Source organism: Varroa jacobsoni, unplaced genomic scaffold (assembly GCF_002532875.2).
Source record: "Varroa jacobsoni isolate VJ856 unplaced genomic scaffold, vjacob_1.0 scaffold_562, whole genome shotgun sequence".
Classification (NCBI taxonomy): domain Eukaryota; kingdom Metazoa; phylum Arthropoda; class Arachnida; order Mesostigmata; family Varroidae; genus Varroa; species Varroa jacobsoni.
In genome coordinates, this window is record NW_019213464.1 from 65901 (window position 1) to 90243 (window position 24343).

The 24343-nt window shown below is 41.3% G+C and overlaps 1 protein-coding gene across 1 annotated transcript in view; it reads right to left on the reverse strand.

Moving 5' to 3' along the window:
• The window catches only part of Hasp (Hig-anchoring scaffold protein), a 240687-nt gene that overhangs the window by 17341 nt on the left and 199003 nt on the right, over window positions 1–24343 (reverse strand). The window contains exons 16-18 of the mRNA XM_086968731.1: window positions 9280–9480; window positions 8809–9012; window positions 6639–6799 (exon numbers count right to left, since the gene is read on the reverse strand). Coding sequence (XP_086824857.1) covers window positions 6639–6799; window positions 8809–9012; window positions 9280–9480 — 566 coding nt within the window. The remainder of the gene's footprint in view (window positions 1–6638; window positions 6800–8808; window positions 9013–9279; window positions 9481–24343) is intronic.

The window sequence follows — 24343 nt, forward strand, 5'->3', positions numbered from 1 at the left end:
TCTAGCTCGCTTTACTTCCAGGTTTTTCTTCATGTGACGACTGAAGATTTTCTATGGAAAGTAGCGGCGTCTGGTACGGAACGAAAGGGGACTGCTGCACAGACTTGTACATAACCTGTACATCCATTTATGGCTTCCTTTCGCCCGGCGGAAGCTGCAACGCCATTAATGTATGGGAAAGGAAGAAAACAAGATCTGGGCGACTTCTTTTCTGCCACAATTTAATTGGTACAAATGAGTTTTTGCGTTGATTAAGAGAGAGCATCTAGGCTTCCATCAAACTTGTGGATATATACTATTTTGGAGACTATGAGATTAGGAGCTATGTGTTCGGTCACTCATATCATTCAAGCCATGATAGGGTAAATTCAAGTGGTAACCCGCTTTACCAGCGGGTCGTGTAAATGGGTTAATCCCCTGACCTTAAATGCTGAAAAAAACTGGCTAGCAAAAAGTCTCTCTGATATTCTATATATATGGAGGTTCCATTTCCTGCATACAATAGCAGTTAGAAAAATAGATAAAAAACAACCTGAAAATGATTCAAGTTCAGCGACACAAAAAGTTCTTCAAGCTATACATTAACGTTCTCATCCTTTCACGCGGATATTTTCAATGCGGCACATTTTTAACACGGTAAATAAAGTGTCATACAATCAGAGTACATATTAGCTTTGTGTTTCACATTGTCGCCATTTTGCCACGTTTTGTTGACCAGCCGTCAAGGTGTCGTCAACTTTACACTAAAAAGGTGATAAGTGACATCTACAGGCCGGGCCTGCCGTCCACCGTTGGCTCGTTTACAGCAATAAAGCAGTGATTACAACTCGGCAAAAAAGATAAAATCCTGAAGACGGCGACTGCAATGCTTAGAAAACACGACAACGAAACGTCAACCGTTTCTTTTCTGGATAGACCGTATTTGCCTCTTGACGCCAATGGTAACGCAACTTTCTGAAACCATCTAAAAGGTACAACCATAACCTTGGCCATCCAGTACTAAAGAAGAAGGGTAGCGTGCGAAATAGACGCACCCCAAAGAAAGTTGGCAAGTATGTTTGAAAACAAATCACGGTCCTATATCCAGATGACGGCTGGGCCATAACCGTCGCATATTTTGGAAGGGCAAAAATCGTCGCCTCAGACTATAATATCCCTCTATACTGGCAAGGTGTCAAAAGGCGCTCTGCTGATAAACTCGATAAAAACAACGAATAGAGACTTACTTGAGTTGCAAAAAAAATCGAAGAAACGAGGGTCCGCAACGAAGCAGACGTCAAAAGCGGAATGAACGAAGGAATTGATGGTGACGTTTTGGTTTGTACTGGGCGCGCAGGTGGTAATCGGCGTATACATTTCGAGGCTTTCGTGGTGGAAATTACATTGTACAACTGGAACTAGTAACTAGTAGCACGAATACTGCTGAACTATGTGATCTTCTTGTTATGAAATTTGAAGGGTGTTTGAAGTAACTACTTTGATATATATATATATATATATATATATACGGGAATCGCCGAGGTCATGATGCGAACATTTCGAATATTTTCAGATCGCCCAGATTTCGACTCCTGTATAACATGGCGGAAGCTCTTGTGGATTTACGCTTTAAAAAATAGAACCCAAATTTTTATATATATACATCGGAGAAGTTTGCACATTTAAGCCATTTTGATGCCCAGAAAAGAGATAATGCAGACAAGAGGATCCAAACAACGAGGCATGATCCGAAATATTTGATTTAACACTCTTTTTACACCTCAACTGTACATACTTCTCTAAAATCCATTTTAAAGAGCTAATTAGAGTTTTTCTACGATACCTACATTTGTACCAGAATTTAGATCGTTGTTTAGCATCATGGGTTTACTATAAGCAGAAACCTTATTTGCGCATAAACAAACTGTCATACATAAAATAATAACTATTTGAAAGAAACAAAAATCGAGATTAACAGCCAATCGTATACAGGAAATGTCTATAGGTTTGTCATTAGGCACAAGTGTAACATCGCCTTAAACAAGCGCTGTCACTTTTCAATGTACCAACGTTTTGATATTTTCTATATCGCATTTCTACAAAGAAAGCAAAACAAAGACTAAAGAGAGTGAAAGAAAAGAGGACGAAAATGTTGCTTGACATTTTGTTGTTATTGTTGTTGTCGACTGTCGTCCTTTCAATTCAAAGTTAGCTGTCGTACAAGTTAACTCAGATCGAAAGGTTCGTGGATACTTTTACGGTAAAATGCATTTACTGTCCTGTACTGTGGTCAAGGAAAGCCATGCCGACTTGCGCGAACAATTCACAGACCTATGTAGTAATGGTGCGTCTGAAGAATCACTTCGGATTAGATCTTATTCAAACGACAGTGTTATAGTACATGACTAGACGTGTGTCACATCGTTTTGCTTGTGCCAGAGGCTCATTTGCACAGGGGTGGAAAGGTTAGACTACAACTTGAGATTCAGATTCTTAAAACCAAATTAATTATAAGAGATACGATAGTAATATTACTTGTCAGCAAAAAAATTCACCCTCCTATTGACAAGCTCGTTGAACAAGCAGCTGTAGTTATTACGTTTACCGTTTGTGCTACGCTATCGTAAAGTTACTGAAACACTTCTGATTCGCCATAGAGATAGAGATTTTTTAGTTATCAATCAAACAATCCGTATTGCGCTGTGCATCTCAGTAGACTTTGTCCGTACTTAACGCAAGTGTTTTGACTATTGCCCTTATTGTTCAAGGTAACTTGCTGTCGTTTAGATAGGACTACATCATCTACAAGGCTAGCGGGTCTTACCACTGCCCGGTAAGCAAAACGTTGTACTCCTTCAAAAGCAAGCAAAGAGACACCCTATAAGTTTCATAGGGCTGTGACGAAATCAAAAGGTAAAGGCAAATTAAACAGCTTTCGCGCGGACAGAGGGACCGTGTAAGCATTGCCGTGGCATGCTTTTTAGGGCAAAACGAGCAATGAGCGAGGTTCCAGAAACAGATTCAAGTGATGTTCGACCAATACGGGATGAGCCGCGGAGTTAAGCGTTTTCTTGAGCTGGGACAAAACAATATTATATGAGAGCATGTTTAAAATTGTTTTTATACGTGTGTGTGTGTGTGTGTGTGTAGGTGTAGGTGTAGGTGTTTATTTTATCAGCGAAGCTGAAAGGCATTGTGGATTTAATATGCATTGATGAACAAAGAACCGTATAACAACAAAAGTTATATCTGGTTCGTGGACGACATTCCAAAGCAAGTAATAATGTCACCACAGAGTTGACTACAAAGTACTTATGAATCCCGCTCAGAGATTGGCGGCCATTTTATACTGTAGTGAAATAATGAGTACATTGGTTGCTCGCTTGTACTCCGCAAAATCGTTGCAGTCAACATTATTAAAGCGCCTAGCCCATGGTGGAAGGCCCGTCGCGCTGCCTGAAAGGCTGTGTTAATCCCATTGTTGAGTAAACAAAGCACTCATTGCGTCTGCATCATATACTTAAGAAGCATTCTCGAAAGAGTAATAAAAATACGCAGTACGAAAAGGTTCCGATCCGATTTAATTCAAGTAGGCCGCATGCTCGATTACGTTTCCTTATTTTGGTGGAGGGAAGGGATTTTTTTGGGTTAAACTTCCACAAAAACTGAACGCAGTGTTTCGCGACCTGTGTTTTGCCTTACGGTTGTTTATCAGTGTGTCAGGCCGAAGTGCTTTGCCGTTAACTCGCCTAACCTCTTAACAATGTAGGATTAATACGACATTCTCTCTCATCCTTGTTCGTTCGGCTCGCCCTATCAGGACTTATTTAAAACGGATTTTAGCGCTCGTAGTTTTTCACGCCGTGCAGGTCAACGTCATAATATTTTTACTGCGAAAATTCAGTCGATTTATGGTGTCCCACTCGCCAATATAGCTAATATTCTTCATTATGTATGGAAGCACTCTGCGTCTTGTAACCACCAAAATACATTGGAGTTGACTAAACAGCGTGAAATAGGACGGCACATTACGCCACTGAGTTGCTATGGAGACGTAAGCCTGCCGAAGTAGGAAATTCTACGCAGGTAGTGATTTTACGAAATACGACCAGATTTTGTTTGCCTTTTTTTTTTAACCATAGGTCAGCATCTTGTCAACATAAACCTAAATCTCAAACACACATAAAATTCAGGTTTTGAATAGTAGTCTATTTATGCATAATGTAGCTGCATACATGTAACCTAGCTTGATATTACCAAGCTATTTTATATGAGTTTTCGATAATTTTCCCCAGCTATTTACTATGAAGGTCTCAAAAAACTAGATAGTCTGGATTTTCTCGGCCAATCGGGGCCTTGTATATGACACTAATATTAATAATCTTAACATTAAAATTTCTGCTTTTTCTTTATTTGATATCTGGTAGATGAGGTTTGATTTTACTGCAAAGTTTGCGTTCGCGTCTTTGGCCAGCGATGTGTAAAGTCGTAAAATGAAATCCGCGGCTTCAATTTCTGCGAGCGGAGCACGTCGTCACACAGAAAACATTTTTCTACCTTCGATTTACGCGTAACGATGTTGTTTATTATGAGTATTAGCTGGTAAAATCATCACCAACGTTTTAAATGGTTTTTTTTTTTAAATTAGCAGCATGGCCTTGTTTCCATGGTTTTTGTTGATTCTATTCAAGTGCGATAAATCATTGGATGGCTGTATCTCGCTAGTGAATGGCGAAATATTATAAATGTAATCCAAACAAACCACTAAAAGCCGATGTGATGACTATACGTACGGCTGGGCCAATAAAAGTCTGGGGACTAGTTCGAATTCATTTTTTCATTAGTAAATGCTGCTCTTTCTTTCGGGACGGCTAAATCGCGATTGTGACTATCTCGTTTATTAAATGGAAATAGATATGTTTCCTAGGCGTCCTTTATTCGATCAGTAAGTTTACAAAAGAAACAACCTGGGTCGTCATCATATCAGCAATACCTACAGCCGGCGAGATTGTAATTGCAGAAGCAGTTTTCAACCCAGCAAGTATTATGCAGGAAAGATCGGCCATGGTCGAGGAAAAATTTTTTAAGACGAACGGCATAACGGAACCATAGCTACAATTTATCACGCTCATCGGTCACGAACGTACAGCATAAGCGTGAAGAATTGATGGCGATCCTAGCTACACTGGAGTATCTGACCCACTGGGCCTTATCTGGGAGTCATCGACAAGCAAGAAAATGCTATCTAGTATTGTTGAATGAAAAACAAATTTCTGAACCGGAACATCTAAAGCCTTTCTTTTTCTAATTTTTCGATGTTATCGTGTCAACGCTCTCCAAGTGTGTCCAAATGGTTTAGTTTTTCCTTTTCAAAAAATTCGTGAAGCCTCTTTGTAACAGATTGCCGTAAACAACAGTATACTTTTGATAACTAAAAAACGGCTAATTAGTATGATAAATCTTCGGTTTTCGCTGCAGGCGTATTGCAGGCATATAGGAGCGTCACATACTGTCAAGTCACTGCTTTAATATTACCCAACTAAATACAAGGTTAACAATTGCAGCTTGAGTCGTTATTGTCCTGTACTTTAGCGTCATCTATCTATTCGTTTCAAATCAATATTATCATTGTTTTTGTTTTGAAGTACGGCGCCATCTTAGTATGTGGCACACGACGATTTTCTTTTCGCGATTCCCCGTCACTGTAAATCGTGAAGGGCAGATTAAGGGCTTTGTAAGCTAACGTACAATGTCGAAATACTAATATAAAGACCATGCTTGTCACCATCGTTCCCATAGCATCCGAAGACCATGCTTTCCAATTCCATATTATGTATTCATACAAAAACTGTGACATAAGCGCCGTTGACGGGATTTGAGTAAACCTTTGGTTCCAATTCCGTATCTGTTCTCGATTTTGTCTCTTTCTTTCTATACGTCTTGGTTATGCCTTCTGTCCGCCAATTTTACTAGGGAATTTGCGTCCAGCGAAAACTCACAAGTGTCAACTTTTACGGAGACGTATATACATTAGCTTCGAAGTTTGATGGTTCGAACGTATAGAGGCGTTCCGGTTAAGAATATTTGATTAATCTGGGCTTTGTTGAAACTCTTGTATAAAATCGTATCTCTACGTAAGGGAATTATTTGTTATCTATTTCGTCGACCATTCATAATTGAAATAGATAAGTATACGAGTAAATTACTGTTAATAGGCCAATTGGAACGCCTTCAAGTTGATTATTCTCACGAAGACTAATGAATGACCTCAATTGAAGAATAGTTAACGCTGCCGTAACCGTATAAAGGTAATATTATAGGTACTTACAGATAATTACGAGAACTATTTTGCCCAAACGCTCGCTAGCGATTACATAAACCAAATATTGAATTAAGTTAATTAAAACTTTAAGCAAAGTTCTTAATCGTTCAAACTCGATGTTACACGGCAGGATAATATAAAAATATGTTTGATGGCGTTTATTAAATCTACAGAAAACATTAAAAGTATCGCAGCGATTTATTGGGGTGTTCGAGATGTCTGTGTGTACGCTGGCTGCAAACAAGCTTAATTTTATTTTATTCTTATTTTATTTAATTCAATGTTACTTCAATATAACCAAAAAACTTAAAAAAAAATTACTTCCTAAACCGTGTACCTTGACGAGACTATCTTTAGCTGTTTTCTCCAGATTTTGCTCCGAAGGAAAAACGAGACTCTGGTGGATTCGTTCGGGGGTCGAACAGCTCCGTCTTCCGCTGATGTCACCTGTTCCACGGGCAGCCGCGGCTGCCCATTCGCGGCGACGAAGTAGCTCTTCTGTGGGAACAGGGCGATGAAAATATGTGCCACAGTAAGATTGTCATATCTCTCCCTATTATTCAACGTGCATATGTATTCAAAATACCAAATAATCATACATGAAATCAGACTTAATCTGTTCACTTAGTAGAAAGGGTTCTATTTTTGATGGAGTGTTTCTCATTGACATCTACGGAGGTTAGAAGAACTATAATATTTCCTTAAAATCTGGTCTTGGGCAATAGCTGATTTGATATCGAACGATTGGTATATTTGGTTTGTGGTCCTTTCGGATTTGATGCGCTGGCTTTACTTACCTTTAATAGCACTACTTTATACAGGTATGATTTTATTGCGTTTTTGCTAAAGGATGCAATATAGTCAAAAAAGTCTCCCCGAGCGCGCCAAAACTATTTTTATACAAATATTTTTGTTGAATGAGCCCTTTACTTCGGCGTGTATCAACTAATTCTGAGACCATGTAGACTGGATGATAATTATGCTAGTACTTGGTCTCAGGATCAACGGAGACAATCTGTCAAACATGACATCATCATATTTTGGATGGAGCTATACGTTTTTTTTTATCTATGATGCTGGCATAAATGCTTTAATTAATCGATGCTACGCCCATTATCTTCAACTCGGTCCTAATTTTTGGCCCGTACACAGGACCTACTCGTGTAAGAGAAACTTAAATTGCAGATAGAATTATTCATGAAACCTTCCAAATCTCTTAGTAGAAATCTCCCGAGTGTTGAAAAATGTACGAGCTAAAAATTATTGCTGAGAAAAAACGAGACATAAATGTTTAAATGGCATACTAATTAAATGATTGCAACTAATATGGGATTCGAATTAAAGAATGCTAGAGGTCTGTTTTTACCTCGTCTTATTAAGAAAGCAATTTCTACTGAAGATCTGTTACTGTGCCTCACCTCGACAATCCACAGATTTGATAATATCTCAGTCATTATATCTAATTATGGCCTTTGCTTGCCCGTTGTTACAATCCAGCGTCTTTCAATTTTACGATATGGCCGCCTCGTCATGTCATCTGTACTTATTTTCGTAAGCTCTATTTCAAGTGAGACAACCTATTCATCGGAATGAATTAGGACGCTTAATTGTAAGCAGTGGGCAGGCGACTTTTCTAAGTAAATGTAAGGTCAGACCGTCTTCTTTACCGATTTAATCTCACTATTCCACTGAAAAAGCGGGGGTAGAGTGTCTCAGAGTTATCGGTGAGTCCTTCATGATTTCCTTTCGACCTGGCCCTTTCGAATAGAACATCGACAGCGAAGGCTTGGCGTTCCTGACAAGATGCCAATATCATGCAGAAATCTGCCAAAGAGAACTTTATTAACTCCATTCTCTTGCTACACAACTTAAATCTCACTCTGAACGATCAGGCTCTGGACACAATGGGGGTACCAACTATAACCGGTAAGGATATTCAGCCTGTTAAGGAACCCACAAAGAACGATGGATTTTTAGGAAACAATATGATAAAATAAAAGCAGTAACTGAATGAATATAGGTTAGCAAAAAATTTAGAAAATATTTTTTAAATAATAGTAACAAATTATTACTATTACAAACAAGTTAGTAAATATTGGCATTGAAAATTCATATCACCAAGTATGCAGGAAGTTTTCAGGTCATACGTCTAAAACCGGCGGGTTTTTTCACAGATGAAATTTCGAAACACGCCACTACTTAGAATATTCTAAGTGATTTTGCACGTATATCTTCTACGCTATAATGGATGGAAATAATCAGAGTATATTGCATAGTTTCGTATATTCGGGAATTACGTATGCAATAACAGATCAAGCTTAATTGTGTTGTAATCCCTATGGCTTCGATACCGGCAGATGACTTTGAGTGTACCGCCTGTTTTCCACAAGCTTAATTTTGTTTCGTTTATTCTGGCAGGTTAAAGGCTATTGCGTTATGGAGGCTTTGTACCTTTTGGCCTTGAGTCAGAACTGATGTTTAGATAGAACGGTTACAATCCACGGTACCTCTTCCTAGATCGCCGAGATGCAGACAAACTGGAGGACCGGGTACGAGCTGTCCTTCCGAACATTTGATTGGTTTACTTGGTGAATTCTTGAGAAATTCAATCTCACAATCGAATTCAACGGATGACCCGTGCGAAAGTGATTCACCTGCTCTCAGGCCACCTAGGTAGTAGCCATTCTCTAACACTGGAAGCTCACACGGCTCTATATACAAAACATATTGATGCAATGGTTAGTGCACGATAATTTCTTTTTCGATTCTTTTGACGGTAATTCATAATTGCAGTGGTTTAGACGGCTAAGCTTCTGCCTAGAAAACACGAATGGAAGTGGCTAAGACCTTGGAATGTTGTTCGCTTTATGGGATATGCAGAGAGTTCAGGCCATCGTGGCCCTAATAGGTCAAGTTAAAAAGAGCGACAATATAAAATATATATATATATATATATATATAGCAAAAAGTCAACTTACCAGGTACGCACTCAGGAAACACTGCGGCATCCCATAGACCAAAGGAACACTGCAAATCGTGTTGACCTTCAAGTGTGTGCCCAGGTGTACAGCCGACGGCCACGATGCCATCGTGCTCAATTCGTGCGCCAGGCGCTGCTTCACGTTCATTGTCTATGTCCCGGAATGCCATGTGAAGCTTACGAGGTAGTAGACAGGACACTGCATCAAAAATGGAACAGCGACACAGTAGAGGTCGTAATCATTAAAAATTTTTAAAAAAAAGTTCCTAGCACGGGTATGATATGCATAACGTTTAGAGTATCAAGAATGCAAGACCTCATCTAGACTGCCTGATAAGCAAATTATATTTTTCTTGTCAAAATGACCGTTGATTTTTGTATGAGAACTCCAAAAGTGGCTATTTTATGCCCTTTTCATTAAAGTTAATTTAATCTTTTTAATATCGTTGATGCTTTGCTCAGTTCGATGAAATTAGATAATATCTGATTTTTGTTCAAGTTTCGAAAAAGTACGCGATGTTTTCAGCGATTAATTTGATTAGATAATTAAGAATGAACTGGCTTGTTTAGTACCAGCAGTAGTAAATGATTGTATACGCGCTACGATGAACAGCCTGATAAAGTAAATAAATAAATAAATCTAGATACTGCGCTTCAATATATAGATCCCAAATCGGAGTACATTTTCAACCAACTTCGGAGTACTCATATTATTTTACAGAAGTTCAATACATTTATTGCCTTTTGCGTAAGAGCTTACACTACGCTTAAAACCTTATTATTTGCAATTGCTCGTATTCAACTAGAAACACGTCTAGAAGCAAAAGAGTGTTAACAAAATTACCATTGAAAGGGAAGAATACGAAATGAAAATGGAATGATTTTAATGCATCCATACTTTTGATTGTAGCCAAGTAGCATTTCATGTTTAGGAAACACCGTCCTATATTGTATTTCTCAGAGGCAAACGGAATAAGAAAGACAGACACGGTAATATATCAGAGTTGAAGGGAAGTTAAGCTCAATGTCGTCGGCAGCAGTACCCCTAGGAATCTGTCGCCACGAGTGGAATGGTGGAATCGATCGGAAAAGACAACAATGATCCTAAGGAAAAATTAAACCGCAGGGGAGGTGAAGTTTTGCTTCCTATTCCATCCCAATGCTTACTCTAGTGGAAAAGTGCACTTCAGCGGACGAGAAAATAATATAGAGGCATAGAGGTTATTTAAAGCTGTCTTTTATGAAAGAACGCACAAAGGGCAAAGTCTCTAGTAAAAGAAGTTTCAAGGGCTTCTCGCCAACAAAGTTGATGATAACAACAGCAACGACAGCAACAACCAGGATCACATATTACCGTTATATCTTCGCCAATTTACGTCTTTGGAGGTAGGCCGTTGGCACGTTTTCGAAAAATAGTTGTAGTGGACATTCTGCTGCTTAAAGAAGAGAAATGCAGCTAAGGTGCCTTGGCTGTACCTACATGCTTCGCTACCCAGCCAAAATAGTTTGGCTGATGTGTGTATGCTGAATCTAGACAGGGGTCTCCGAGGGATTCGTCAGAAAAAGAAGGTACGGCACACTCATGAGGACAAGCTTTTCGAAGGGGAAGATCGGATCTTGGATCCGTTTGAGGTGTCTTTCAGGGTCACCCAACCCTACGAGCAAGTTCTTTCTGCCTATGTGTTTGCGCCCTACGTGGCTGCCTATGTGTCACTGGAGGTACCTCGGCTCGGTTTCCTATGCTGGTCCCATGGTAATTGGTTATTTCCCAATTCCTAAGTCCCTCCGGTTGCGTTAGAATCAGGGAGAGCAGCATTGTTGGTACATCGCTGCTGCCTTTGGAAACACTGGAGCATTCGACTCGGCTGAAGCAAGAAGACTTGTAGGACCGACGGGAAACAGCTGCGAAGAACCGTAGGCCTATGGAAGCATAATTCGCACATATGGCCTGCAGTAGGCAGTATTCATTGAATCTGCTATTATTGCTCCGTGACTTACCCCTTCATTCGATGCCGCCGCATGCATTTCGCTTCATGGAAGATGGGAGGAAATTTGCAGACTTTACCTGGCCTAGTCCGTATTTGCTGTCTTCCTGCCAAGGTCAGTAATAGCGAAACACAGGGAGAGAGAACAGGGGCGACGAAAGTTACCGTTGCTCAACTGCGGAGACGCAAGCTAACCCTCTGCTTAGCTGCATTGGTGCTATTTGCATTCAACGTGACCGGGGCCACTAATGACCGCTCTCTTGTGGCCTATGCGTGTCCGGGCATCCCTTGCTGCCAGAGCTGAGCACCAGCCTGCAGAGTCTCTGAAGTTACTGCTACTCGGCTGCGCGAGAGCACGAAAGCTTCTCTTTGGTCTACGCCGGAGACGTCGGCCAGATGGCCTAACGTATGGACGCCACAGAAAGTGCTGTGTTCGGCAGTAAACGCAGGAGTGAATGACTGAAAATGTACAAGTTGCCACACGCCACTATGGCGACCTACGATGCTCGGCCCCCAGATGCAGGCCTCAGTCGGGAGTACTGGCGGTGGGTTTTCTTCATCTGACGTTGGATAGGCCTAACGTTCGAACGAGCAATTCGGTAAACGTTGAGAAGTCATGTCTTTACAACGAGAGAACATCCTATAACATCAGAGAAGCCGCTATGTGCAAGGAAATTAACTGTCACCCATAAAAATAAGCCAAAGTCGGAAATCATGAGGTGGCAAAGTGTACGTTTATTTTGCTGTTCGTATTGTGCCAGACTGACAGTTGATCTGGAATATGGAACAATATGTTAGTATCGAGCCAATGAAGCGTGCAGAACTATGATTTAAAGAGAGCCATCACTCATTCAGAGCTGTTTTAAATGAACAAAGGACGAATGCTAGCATTCAAAAGCTTTTGGGCATAACTTTAGCGTTATTATGCAATCTATCGGCATTGAGATTAGCGTTGTTGCCAACTTTGCACATACATAGATCAAGCAAAGTTTTGTCTATTGTCAGATGTTTCTACTTTTTATGGCTGAGTTGTGAAGGACTGCAAACGATCGTGACAAATGTTTATTGTCTATGATTCGTAAGACCCCAAAAGATTTATCTATGATTCTTCAAATGGATCAGAAGGCCGTCATTCAAATGCAGGTAAACGAATAGGAACTGAGACCCTCTCAGGACGAAAAAGTTTGCCCATTCAAAACCATATTATGAAAATGTTATTTTTTCAACATGTATTTACAGTGCAATATATGCTATAGGGCCCGATTCGAGCAACAGGTTCCGGTGATTGCGTTTATCGGGGTACTCTTGGAAGTATCTCCCAAGGGGCGTATTCAAATTTATACGATCGAGGACGCCTATATATATATATATATATATATATAGAGAGAGAGAGAGAGAGAGAGAGAGGGAGGCAATAATAAATATAACTTGTGTGTAACATAAATGTGTAGCTGAATGATATTGATGCTTCATCTATGCAGTATAATTGAACAAGTGGGAAAAATGTTCCACCATTATCACAAACTGATTTATAAAAAAAGTAATAACTACAAATTAGCAAACAATTCAACCTATACATATAGATATGTATCTGCTAAACATCTTGCTAGTTACCTACCCATGGTGCAGGTCTTTGGCCTTGTTTAGGATTATTCACAATGATTTCCTGCTCAAATTAGCATAGAGCCTATTGCGGGTCATCACATCATCATCATTGTACCTTTACGACGACAAGAAACAATAATCATTTGTATTGTTCATCGTAAATATCATCAGAGCTCTTATAAACATTATATACAGATTTCTTTCATGCACTTTACAAAAAAAAAAACTATTCGTGAAATATTAGTATCAAACCCCGATATGATGGTCGCATGTTGCATCAGATAAGATACCATTTAACGAATGTAGGACTGACATGCTTTGGATTCCATCAGCCATAAATTTCCACATCAAAAACATTCATCTAATTGTAATAATACCCAATTTGGGTTCTTTATTCCGCCCGTTGACGCAGCCTTGTTATTCTTTTAATAATATCAACCATAGTTTAAGACCTATTCCGTCTGTATTCCTCCTACGAGTTCCATATGAGGCGAATTTAGGCCAGTTCAGTCAATGTGTGCGATTTATAATGAACATTATAAATTTGTAGCTATTCCTTGCTATCAAATTAGCAATACATCGCAAGATATGGCTTTCTTATCTATGGCTTGCAGTAGTCCTATAGATTACGTGTTGCCTCTCCGAGCAGGCTTCATAAATGCTGGTCATCTATGATGAATAACTTAACGCTTTTTTACGTGAAGTTTTTATAGATACTGAGCGTTCAGCTATTGCTAACACACTAAGTTGAGCGCTTACATAATATCTTTTGAAAATATTTTACCCATGTAAATAGTACAAAGTTAACGGTATAGATCCTGAAGACTAGCGACATGTAAATACCATATAAGAAATCAGGTAAAGAACGAGGTTACTAATGCAATCTTCTGCGATTCTCAGTTGATGAAAGTTAGGGGTTTTTTTTGTTCCCAGTACGTGGTGTTGTTGTTGTTTAATCTGTGTTCGTGTATCAATCGAGACTTCGCTGTTCTTCAATGTACCATTTAATGCATCTTTTTCTCGTGAAAACTTACTTGTCTGTATAGTACTTACATCCACCACCATCAACAGTGCTATCACATTCGCAGCTTTCGCTTCAATCCACGCCAAGATAGGCAAGATTCGTAGATCTTCATTGACTTCAGCGTGACTCCGTACACCTAACCGGAACATCATGATACCATGCCTAAACCCTTGTTATTGCTGCTTCTAAATGCGCTTGTTAATAGCTCCTAACATCAGTCTTCCCTTGTGCTCTGATCGTGAGCCTTTTTCAGACTTCCCACTCGTTCTAATCCTACCACCCGCTTTGGCTTCTTGAAACCCGAAGGTAGGCTCAAGGCCCGTAACGAGAAACGAGAAATACCCTTCATTTTCTCATCCCGAACTCGTGCCCTCGACTCATGTCTTTTCCAGTGTACGTTTTATGAATGGCGTGATTTCTCTTTTCTTTTTGCTGCCTTTGGCTACTTGCTTCGTTCAGTGGAGCGCGTAATCCACCGGACAGGCGTGCGGTCCCGTCTTCTGCTGTCATCCTTTCGATACCACCATAAAAGCTGTATTGTGCTTAGCAGTACAGTCATCTCCCATGAAATCGCCGTGTCTGATCTCTCACCCAATCCTTGGACGGAACAGCACTTATTTTTACGCCGTCTGAATCATTTCTCAATATAACGGAAGCACACATACATTAAGAATGGAAAAAACAGACTTGTCTGAATTATCACCCTATAGATGACCTGCTAGTAAATATATAATGAGAAAGGTTACAGTATGTATTACAGAACGATGAGTTTGATTAGTGGTTATTATTGCGGGCAGATCGGATTGGAACAAATGGTTCAGCAGGCTTATGATCTGAAAAATGATACTAACAAAGAGGTTGGTGCGGTCGTATGCCACCCTTGACAAAAGGTAGAACATGCTTTTGGTATCCTTTCTTCAGATCTTCAGTATTACGCAGCACTTCTATATACATCGCATCTTCATAGCTTTTTTTTTTTAAACTAACCCTACCATATAATCACTTAGCTTCGTATACGAGCACTGATTTATTTGCTCATTTCAGCTGCGTTGACGCAAACGACTCCAATGAAATAAGTTAAATCTCCACATCAAAGGCTTCCATTTTCTTCATTTTAATGTTATCTGGTTTCAATAGCTAAAGCGTCCGCCGGCAATCAGCAAGGGACTCGAAGACCTGAATAGCACAAATGCCGTTGGCGAATACTACGCCGCCATCTTGCTCTTTTTCATACCAATTATTTTTGCGTTATGGGTGCTCGTCGTTTCAATCTACAATGCAAACACATTTTTCCTTTAAGCAAACCTTGTACAGTCGAACAGAAACGTATCCTTTTTAAACGACAATAAAGTATCACGTATTATTTTCCCACCAAATAATGTTGTTAATGTTTCGACCTTCCACAAGGCGTAGTAAGCCGAATATAAGTATCTGTTTGCTTATAAAAATAACTCTACAAATAACATTATCTGGCCTATCTGAGAAAAAGAAGGGCATCATCTTTGTTTGCTTGGTTTGACTAAATCGTTTACCTTAACTCTTTTGTCCACTTTCATCAGCTCATTCTACATTTGGTCTAAGTGAATCAGGCCGCTTACTGCCCCGTGTTTCGGCCATCAATGCCCGAACAAAGGAAACGGCATACCCGTGCCCTACGTCGCGTGTAGGTGAATTATGTACACGTAATCATCTGCAAAACATTAGCGCCGTCACGTCGGCGTAAAACGCGCACATTTATTCGAAGTGTTACTGTATTGCGTCGCCGCCCACGTGCATGGAATATCTAAACGGTGGGCATTTTCAGTTACTCGCAGGCTAGAATCCTTATTCCCAATAATATCAACCAGAGGCTCATTCCGCAACGGTCTCTTGCCGTTCCGTCCTTCTCTTCCAGTATTTCGAAGCAACAGACGGAAGCGATCGTAACACAACTGGAAATTGCTTTGGACCGTTAGAAGTCGCTAGTGACTTCAACAACAACAGCATTTCATAGAGTCATTGCTGTCTGCCTACGAGCCCTTAGGATACATGTATGAGATGCACGTTGGCTAGCACAGAGCAGACGCAGTGCGTATGCTACGGGAACAAATAGCCGTTCGATGTAATGCGCCCTGTCGGCAGTTACGAATGTAAAACTCAAATCGTTTAAACAGTCGCAGAAGTTCTAACGAGCGCTGTTTCCTAAATAGCTAATATGGCGCGCAATACGCTCTGTTTCCTACCTAATTTCGCCTCGAAAATATCTGAAAAGTTTCCGCGACGTCATGTTTCATTTTCCCACGTTTTAACCGGTATCAGTGTCAACAACAGCGGTGCTACTTCAGTGAAGCAACCGCTTTTCCTATTCAGGCCGCTCGTCACCTGGCGGCCCAGGCGATACCATTAAATAGAACACGTTGTGAACACATCTTTCTTGCGGCAGCACAGTCTAAAAGGGGTGAGCATGAGATGAAACGCCGCGGATGCATAGGACAGTGCAAACTTGTTTACGCGTCTACTCTTGCAGTGGCACTCATTTAGCAGTTAGTATAGCTCTACGAGACGGATAGCAGAGTAGCAGAAGTAGGATCGATCCCACACTCATTCCCCACTAATGCTCCTGTCTGGTTGGCCGAGGCTGTTTGAAGTACGTGGGTAGCGCCATCATCTAGGAGAATAGGCAGCAAAACCCAATGTGTAGGAGCTAGGCAGTGGGCACAGACCATCCGGATAAGCTTGATACCCAGGAACATGCGAGCTGACACGAAGCCTTTGCAAGCTTTTTGTACGCTTTTTCCGCTGCTTTGTATCACTACCGTTCTCGAGGTACGAGTTTTCCCTCAACGCTGTACTTTTAACGTTCAAAATAGCAGCAGCATGCATAGGTGGTGTTTACTTTGATGTGGATGCAGTTTGGTAATCCAAATGAATGAGACGTCAGTACTCGACATTTGAATGAGGCTAAACATGATGGGAGTGAATAGTGGTCGCTAAACGGAATCACAGTTGTTTTGTGGCGAAGCACAGTAAATACGCGAAGTCCATTCGCAACGGCTCGTCAGCAACAGCAGCAGCCCAACCCCCACGTGAATGCATGAGGAAGATGTTGTGGCTAGCCTTACACAAGGACAACTACCCTTTGCTGTACACCCGAAGCCTAGCCCCACATCGGTGAAATTACTATTCTTGGAAAGGTTTTGAAGGGGGTCCGTTATCATATCACGTTTGCTATCATCGACGACCACACTCAACGCAGTCTCATCTGCTACCCACTGTAGCACCGCCATCCTTGTTTGTATATGGTAGCATGGTTTTGTCAGCTTCAGCCCTAAGACTGATGCTCTAGTGGCCGTGGGACTGACATTACACACTATCGCTAGAGCAATATATTTGTTTTTCTAAGAGATTTCCCGCTAGAATAAAAAGCAGAGACCTTCACTTAAGTACTGTTGGTTAGCTTGTGTGAAGCCTGCGGTAACAACGGCAGTAATAACATTTGGACACTTGCTATCAAGAGCAGTATTAACCCCCTCAAATCTATTAGCTAAGAACAGGAACGGCAGCAAATAAGAACAACCAGAAATGCTTCGTTTTAAAACGCGTTATAGAAATCAACGTGATGGGTTGTCTCTTTGTGATTCTTCTCCCGTGTTTCGCTTTCAACTGTTCCTAAAGGGTGCAAACCTTAAGTCCTTTAAAGCCGGAAGGCAAGATATCTGCCTTCTTTCCGGAGCAAACGCACTAGAAGTTACGATGAAGCACGGACGACTGTGATATGCGTACTTCGCAACTTCGATGCTACCGGAAGTCTTCACTGTCCTTGGCCGGTGCAAGGTTCGTCTTTCCTACCCCCCTGTTATGTCGTTAAATGCTGATCAGGCATCCAAGACATAAATCATGCTTTAGAACAATGCATACCATTAATTATGCCTGCTTAGAGGTTATAGTGAACATATGACTGAGTCTTTATCTGATTAGCGATTAATACCCTGACGGAGTGAACATCTAATACTCTGTGATATATTTCTTGGCAAGAGGTACTAGCCACCCTAAGACATTCTTATCTGTATATGGCTTTTTTGGATATGGCAAGCAAGCAACGGGTGTTTTATTCAGTCATAATTTTTCAAAAGCATATGATATTTATGTACACAGGTATATTGGTGACACATTTTGCCAACTTGACAAACCCGACTGCTATAGCCTGACTGAACGTTAGGTCACAGCGCCTGCCGGATTTTATCCTAAAAATAAACCTTCACGTACATAATTCAGCACGGCAGAATCCGAGCGCTCGACGTCAAGATGCTCCTCAGAGATCTTGATCGGGGTTGCTTCGGAAAGTGATTCGGTATAATTATATCATTTCACTCAAGAACTGGCCAGTTTCCTGCGTAGATTTTTATTCCAAGCCTTGATTTCGAGTTCAGCGATGCCCATAGCACGATACATCTTATTCACATAAAGATCTATTCCTTGCTGTTATTCGACTTAAGGTACTTGCCTTACTGCAATACACATTAGCCGACAAAAAGATCACGATTTGGAATACTGTGGGTAGATGTCAACGTCCCACGGGCATCTATAGGGGGATCCTGTCTTTGGCACCGAGTAATCATAATAACACGACTGAAGCAGGGTAGCAAAGTTAGCAAAGACCTAAACCTTGCCATAAACAGCAAAGATGACAAAGGGAAAGGTGAGAACGAGGATGCGTCGTCGCTCTCCAAAAAGTAACGCCTAATTTACGCATGTTAGGCCAGAACTATTCACAGAGAGACATATATACAACGTCATTGCTGCTAGAGAGCACTTGAAAAAGTTATAGTAACTCTCGCGGCGTTAGCCAATCCGACTCGACTTGATCGGACCGCAAGTGGCGGGAAGGACCCTATGCTGGCGCTAACGTAGAGCAAGTATAAATGACACATCGAATGAATGACTCAGGCACTTAATCAAATAATACCGGGATAAGCAAAGATCTGACTTGCCGCCTCGCTACAAGTTCGATTACAAATAGTGCTAGCATACTCCACAAAACAGCATTCGTGCCCCTCTTGTAATAGATGCTACATTCCCGTGCGAAGACCCACCACAATATCGATGATCCGATGCTCGGGGGAACACGAAGAACGTCAACTCGGTGGATCCGCCTGAGTGATCAATCGCAGCCGCTGGCATTCTTCGTCTCTTATCCTGCTGTCGGTTAGGTCGACAGACCAGTCAAACGGACACGCAAAGAGGACAAGCTCGCCGCCTAAGCGGGCAACCGGCAGGTAGGTAGTGCCAGTCGGTTGTATCAGGAAGCAATTATGTTAATGGCATCAATTCCCGTCTGGGGTAACGGAACAATGGCGACGGCAGCAGTCGCAGAAGGCGGTACATAAGTGCAGGCAGCTGTACAAGTGGTACGGGCTCCTTTTCAATCTGTTATAGCGAGACGGGCTGTCGATTGGCCAACTGTAGAATTCTGTATCGCTGGATACATGTATATAATGCTGTGTTCGCGTGAACCGACACGGTAGGCGCATCTGAAAGGGGCAAAATTCTCCATAAAAGGGGAACTGCACATGTGATGTGTGAAAAAAATATATACTATGTACGTGATGATATGCGCATTTTCAGTATAAAGTATCTACCGCGTCTTTTACAATGAAAGTGACCAGTGCCTGCATATGTTGTACTCAATAATTCATAATTCGAATATGCATGAAGTTTAATATGCCCCTTTGAAAATTTCAAATTCGGGAAATGACAAATAGGGGGTACCGAGAGCTCTGTGACGTTCAGTTTAGCGGGTCGTTAGAGATTATGTGCTAGTAGTCTGCTAGATGATATGACACAGGTATAACGAATTTAGTTTATATGATATGTTAATTTGCCTAGTTGTTCCCCATGCGCTATGAAGCAGCAGCAGAAGTCGTGGGTCAAATCAAAGGACTTCAAATATATATACTAACCATATGATAGAAAATAGTGACAACGCATTTACGTGCTAATCAAGAAAGATCAACGTCGTTTCCCAGAGCCTGTTAGGTTAAGTGTCGAAGGCCGCGTTATTTACATTACAGTTACCTTGTATCGAAGGAAAAACACAATGAAGAAACGTTACTGTATCTTTCCTCCAACGGCCAGCGGTACTCTGAAACTTCTGGTTTGCTGGTTTTTAAAATCTACCCACAGTTATTTATGTATTATAGGTACTTTAGTTATATAAACTTGCATAAAATTATATTTTGTAATAAGGAAAACGTGCCAATTTCATTGACTGCATGGAGTTCCTGCATAGAATTTCTTTATTATGGGAGCAAATACCACTATCGCACCATGTTAACCAAGTTGATGGTAAGGCTGGGGATGATGAAAATAAGATCTGCTATCAGAACTCAATAGCATATAGTTTTGACCTGTTGGGCAAAATGTACTCACTGCTGTGAGTATATGAACCAGATGCCCGATATTTTCCATCAGAAACGTTTCTTGCATAAGGTCGCTTTTCATAATGGAGCAATTGACTATATATAACGTCAAGTGAAATATATAACTGTTCCATTTTTGATAATACTCGGAATTTGCAGTCAAGTTTAGTAAACAAATCAATGTAGAAACTCCTTGCCTATAGATATCATTATTTATGCGGGAGACAAGCTTCGTATTTGATGATGGCACACAGCAGTATATAGACATTTTTTTTGTTATTAACTCAGTATAGCAAACGGCTGACCCCTCGAATTTGCCGCGGAGTTTTACAAGATTAGAGTATCTTGAAAAGGCTTTGTTCATCTAACAGAGAGTGAAACAGTATTAGCGCTTGTCAAATAAGCGCACGACAGCGGCTTTGGCGGCACCTTTATGCTGGCGATCCAGTTCTGACCGAACCTAACCTAGCAGCCATCAATATCCGGACGAAAACACGAGAAGGACGCATCAACCGGAACAAACCTCTTTTATAGGTTGGCATCGTCCTTTTCGCTTCGAGCTAAACCGTCCACAGCAACTTAGCACCCTAATTCTAGAACATCACGCTCGAAGCGTCGATCTTCACAGTATGTAACGTGTTTCCTCGCCAGTTTCTGCTGAGAGAGATTCTCCTACCAAATATCTCATCCATACTAACGCGCCTATAGGCCTGCGTGTAAAAAACGCGCAGCTCTGTGAAGCGAGAGCAAGTTTCCGCTTCACCTAAGCTTGCAGCTACGGAGTTGGTACAAATTTGGCATAACGCAAGATTAATAAGTGAATCTCAGCGTTTACCATTCTTCCCAATTTTAGTCTAATAGCTAAAGTGCCCCAGCATTCTGAGTAACTGGAAAGGTAGGAAAATGAAGGACAATTGATCGCTGAAGCCGAAACAGTTCACCTGCCACAAACACAGACAAGCGGGTCAACGGCAAGCAGACAACGAAAAGACGGTTTACCGGTTATATTAATTCTAGACACAGATAGATAATTTACAAAAGGCATTGTTGACAAAAACTGTATTTACGATAGACAAAGCTCCTGAGCCTTTCTAGGTGTTTTCTGGCCGAAAAAGTCAGGGTATTAGAAGTTAATTAAGTTATTAATGAAACCACAACGTCGCATTAATTCGGGCCGCTGATCGCATTGCTAACATCAACAACTCAAACAGGAAGTTCTAAACTGAAGACGATTTGAGCATGCATTCACCGCCATATAATAGAAAACCCTTTTCGTACCCCACGGAATAGTTCCTTTTCCTATGCTCGCTATTACTGTTGTTATTATAATTATTATGAGTGCTTTTCTGGCCCATTGTGCCTGTCTCATCTCGTCTTACAGCGCAAAGCAGCCGCAGCTAAACTTGCTACCGGCAGCTCGCTAAGGATGCAAAGGATAGACGAGAGGTAGAGCAGTGCCCCTGTTCGGCCAATCCAGTTTAATACGACTATTTATGATACTTTACTACCGTCTTTATATTTATAGCGGTAACAGGAAGCAAGCGTAAAGGGGGTGCTGAGTGCCGCATATCATCTCCATCACTACTATGGCTGGTCTACGCTATGACGCATCGTCACAGGTTGAGAAACCGCTGAAGTCGATGCTGCAGGGAGGCCGCTGCGATTCCGGCGTCTGTTCATGCGTTGCCTGGCCGACCAGCCATTCGTTCGTCCGTCCGTCGTGGGCTTGCCCAACCAGCGTCGGCGACGGTAGTTGTAGTGATGGCAAAGCGTCAGCTGTTCTTGTTAGGGTTGTTTTCATCGCCGATGTTCCTGCTGATGATGCTGAAGCTCCTGATTCAGCCTAGCGTTGTCACACTAGCGTCCACATAAGGCACTAGCGTCGCTTTGTCGCGCAACAGTTGTGTCTACTGATGACCAACGAGGACTTTTATCTACCTTGTTTTATTCCTTGTTCTCGTGTTTCCTCGCGTTACAGAAAAAGAGCTATGCAGACGACGTACGTAACAGAGGGACAAAACAGAATAGTGAAAGCCAATACGCCTCATTCCCCTCTTACTATCATGACGTTTAGATTTAGGCAGTGGTTCCTCCGTTCAATTCGGAAATCAGTTAACGCAAGACAAATTTCGCTTGCGCACGTATCGGGAATACAAGAGTTTGAAAGTACTCTGCCTCTAAAAATCAATGATCTCACCTTGAAGTTGACACGGCGTACAAATTTCGTACCAGCCCGATCGCGACAAATAAGGCAAAAAAAAAGCATGTAGTTCTCTGTCGTCACCAGCTGCATCAAAAATGGAGATGAGATAACGCGCGGAATGCCAAGGAGCCCCTGGCTCTCTTATATAATCGTATTTCTGCCACTAAGTGACCGACTGGATTCCACTAATGCTATTTCGTTTTGGTTTTCGGCCTTATGCCGCTTCCGACGCGCCAGCTGCTTCAACAAAATCCTATCGAGCGCAAACGGATCGAAGGATGGCCCATGGAGGATCCTAGTGTCAATTGAGGATTCGATAGCGCTATATGGATCGTCAACATAAAACTAGGCTCTTACTAAGAAAAACAATCATCCGAAACTTAAGAGAACGTAGCGGCAAATATCGATACAAAAAAGTAGAGCCTTTAAAACCATTTCGTACGGTGCAACCACCGCTACGAACAGGCAAGTGCCATAAGCTCTCCTTGCGAAGGAAAGGATAAAAAGATATCAAAACAGATCACAAAATAAACTAATATGTAAAAAGGAGACATGGGATGGATCTTGGATGGTATCCAAAATAAATGGCAGTCAGACAAAGCTAATGCGGCTGCTATCATGAGAAAATTCATCGACAGATAATGGTAAATAGTTTACAATAAAGCAAGGTCAGTTGACGTTTGGCTTAACACATGTGTTTAGCTATCACCGGTTGATGAGTACCATCTTAAAATCGATGAGTCGGCCAGCGTTATCTGTTCCTTCTGTGATGCAGGACTTGGTGGACACACAGTTAGCCCTATTACTTTGGAAATGTGCGGAGTTTGAAAAGGAAGTCAGGGATTAGCCTGGCGAACTTACTAACATGTACTATTGTTCCTTGTTATTTTCGAATTAAGAAAAATATTGATGTGCAAGTGTGCAGACAAAATTTTTTTAAAACAAAAAGCAACGTAGAATTTTAGTTGCTACATAAATTGTAATAGATTATGTCCTTAGCTTCCTATTGCTTCTCTCGTGTCCCTTTCTCTTCCTCTCTCTCGTACCTCTCTCTCTCTCTCTCTCTCTCTCTCTCTCTCTCTCCCCTCTAACTCCAGGAGACAAACTCTGAAGCTTTATGAGCCCTTTTTCTGGTGCTGAGTCTCCCCTTTATGCTGACCGGTGTAATGCAGCGAATTTCTCTTTCATTGATCAAATATTAAGTCCCTGTTGAGCAGCACTTTTAGTGGGTGGCATAGCTCGATCCCCTAAATGAAGAAATGTCTTCAGATCATAAATGTCTGGTGCCCACACTGCCTATCTGAAATGTAAAAAATATGCACAAAACGTTTCCGTCGCTAGCAACTTCCAGAAAAGATAAAAAAGTAAGAGTATAAAAAAGCTCCTTACGGATCCTTTCCTAGAACTCCGAGACAACAAGAGCTACGGCCGTACCAAAGAGTTATAGCATAGCCTTCGACATGATTATGGGTTTTCGTCATAATTAGCCGTGAACCATCAGCTCCCTGATAAATATTTTCATAGTTGCTAATTCGGTCATAGCTATTCTGCCTTTTGGTGACTTCAGCAGTAGACTGCCGTAGACACAGATATAATATATGTACATATATACATCTGTGTCTACTTAGACTAACATCAAGCAGCCACGATTCACTTTGATAGCTTAGTCATTGCCCCTTGCATCACCATTGTTGGTATGCATCGTTTCTCCACATCCTAGCACGGGTCATGCCCTCGTCTCTAATGACAACCATAAATCCAATCCCCTTTGCCACCGGCAGCCCTGGCATTGCTACCGTTCTATCTTTTATCTCGCAAACACACTGGCATGGTCGACCGTAATGTGG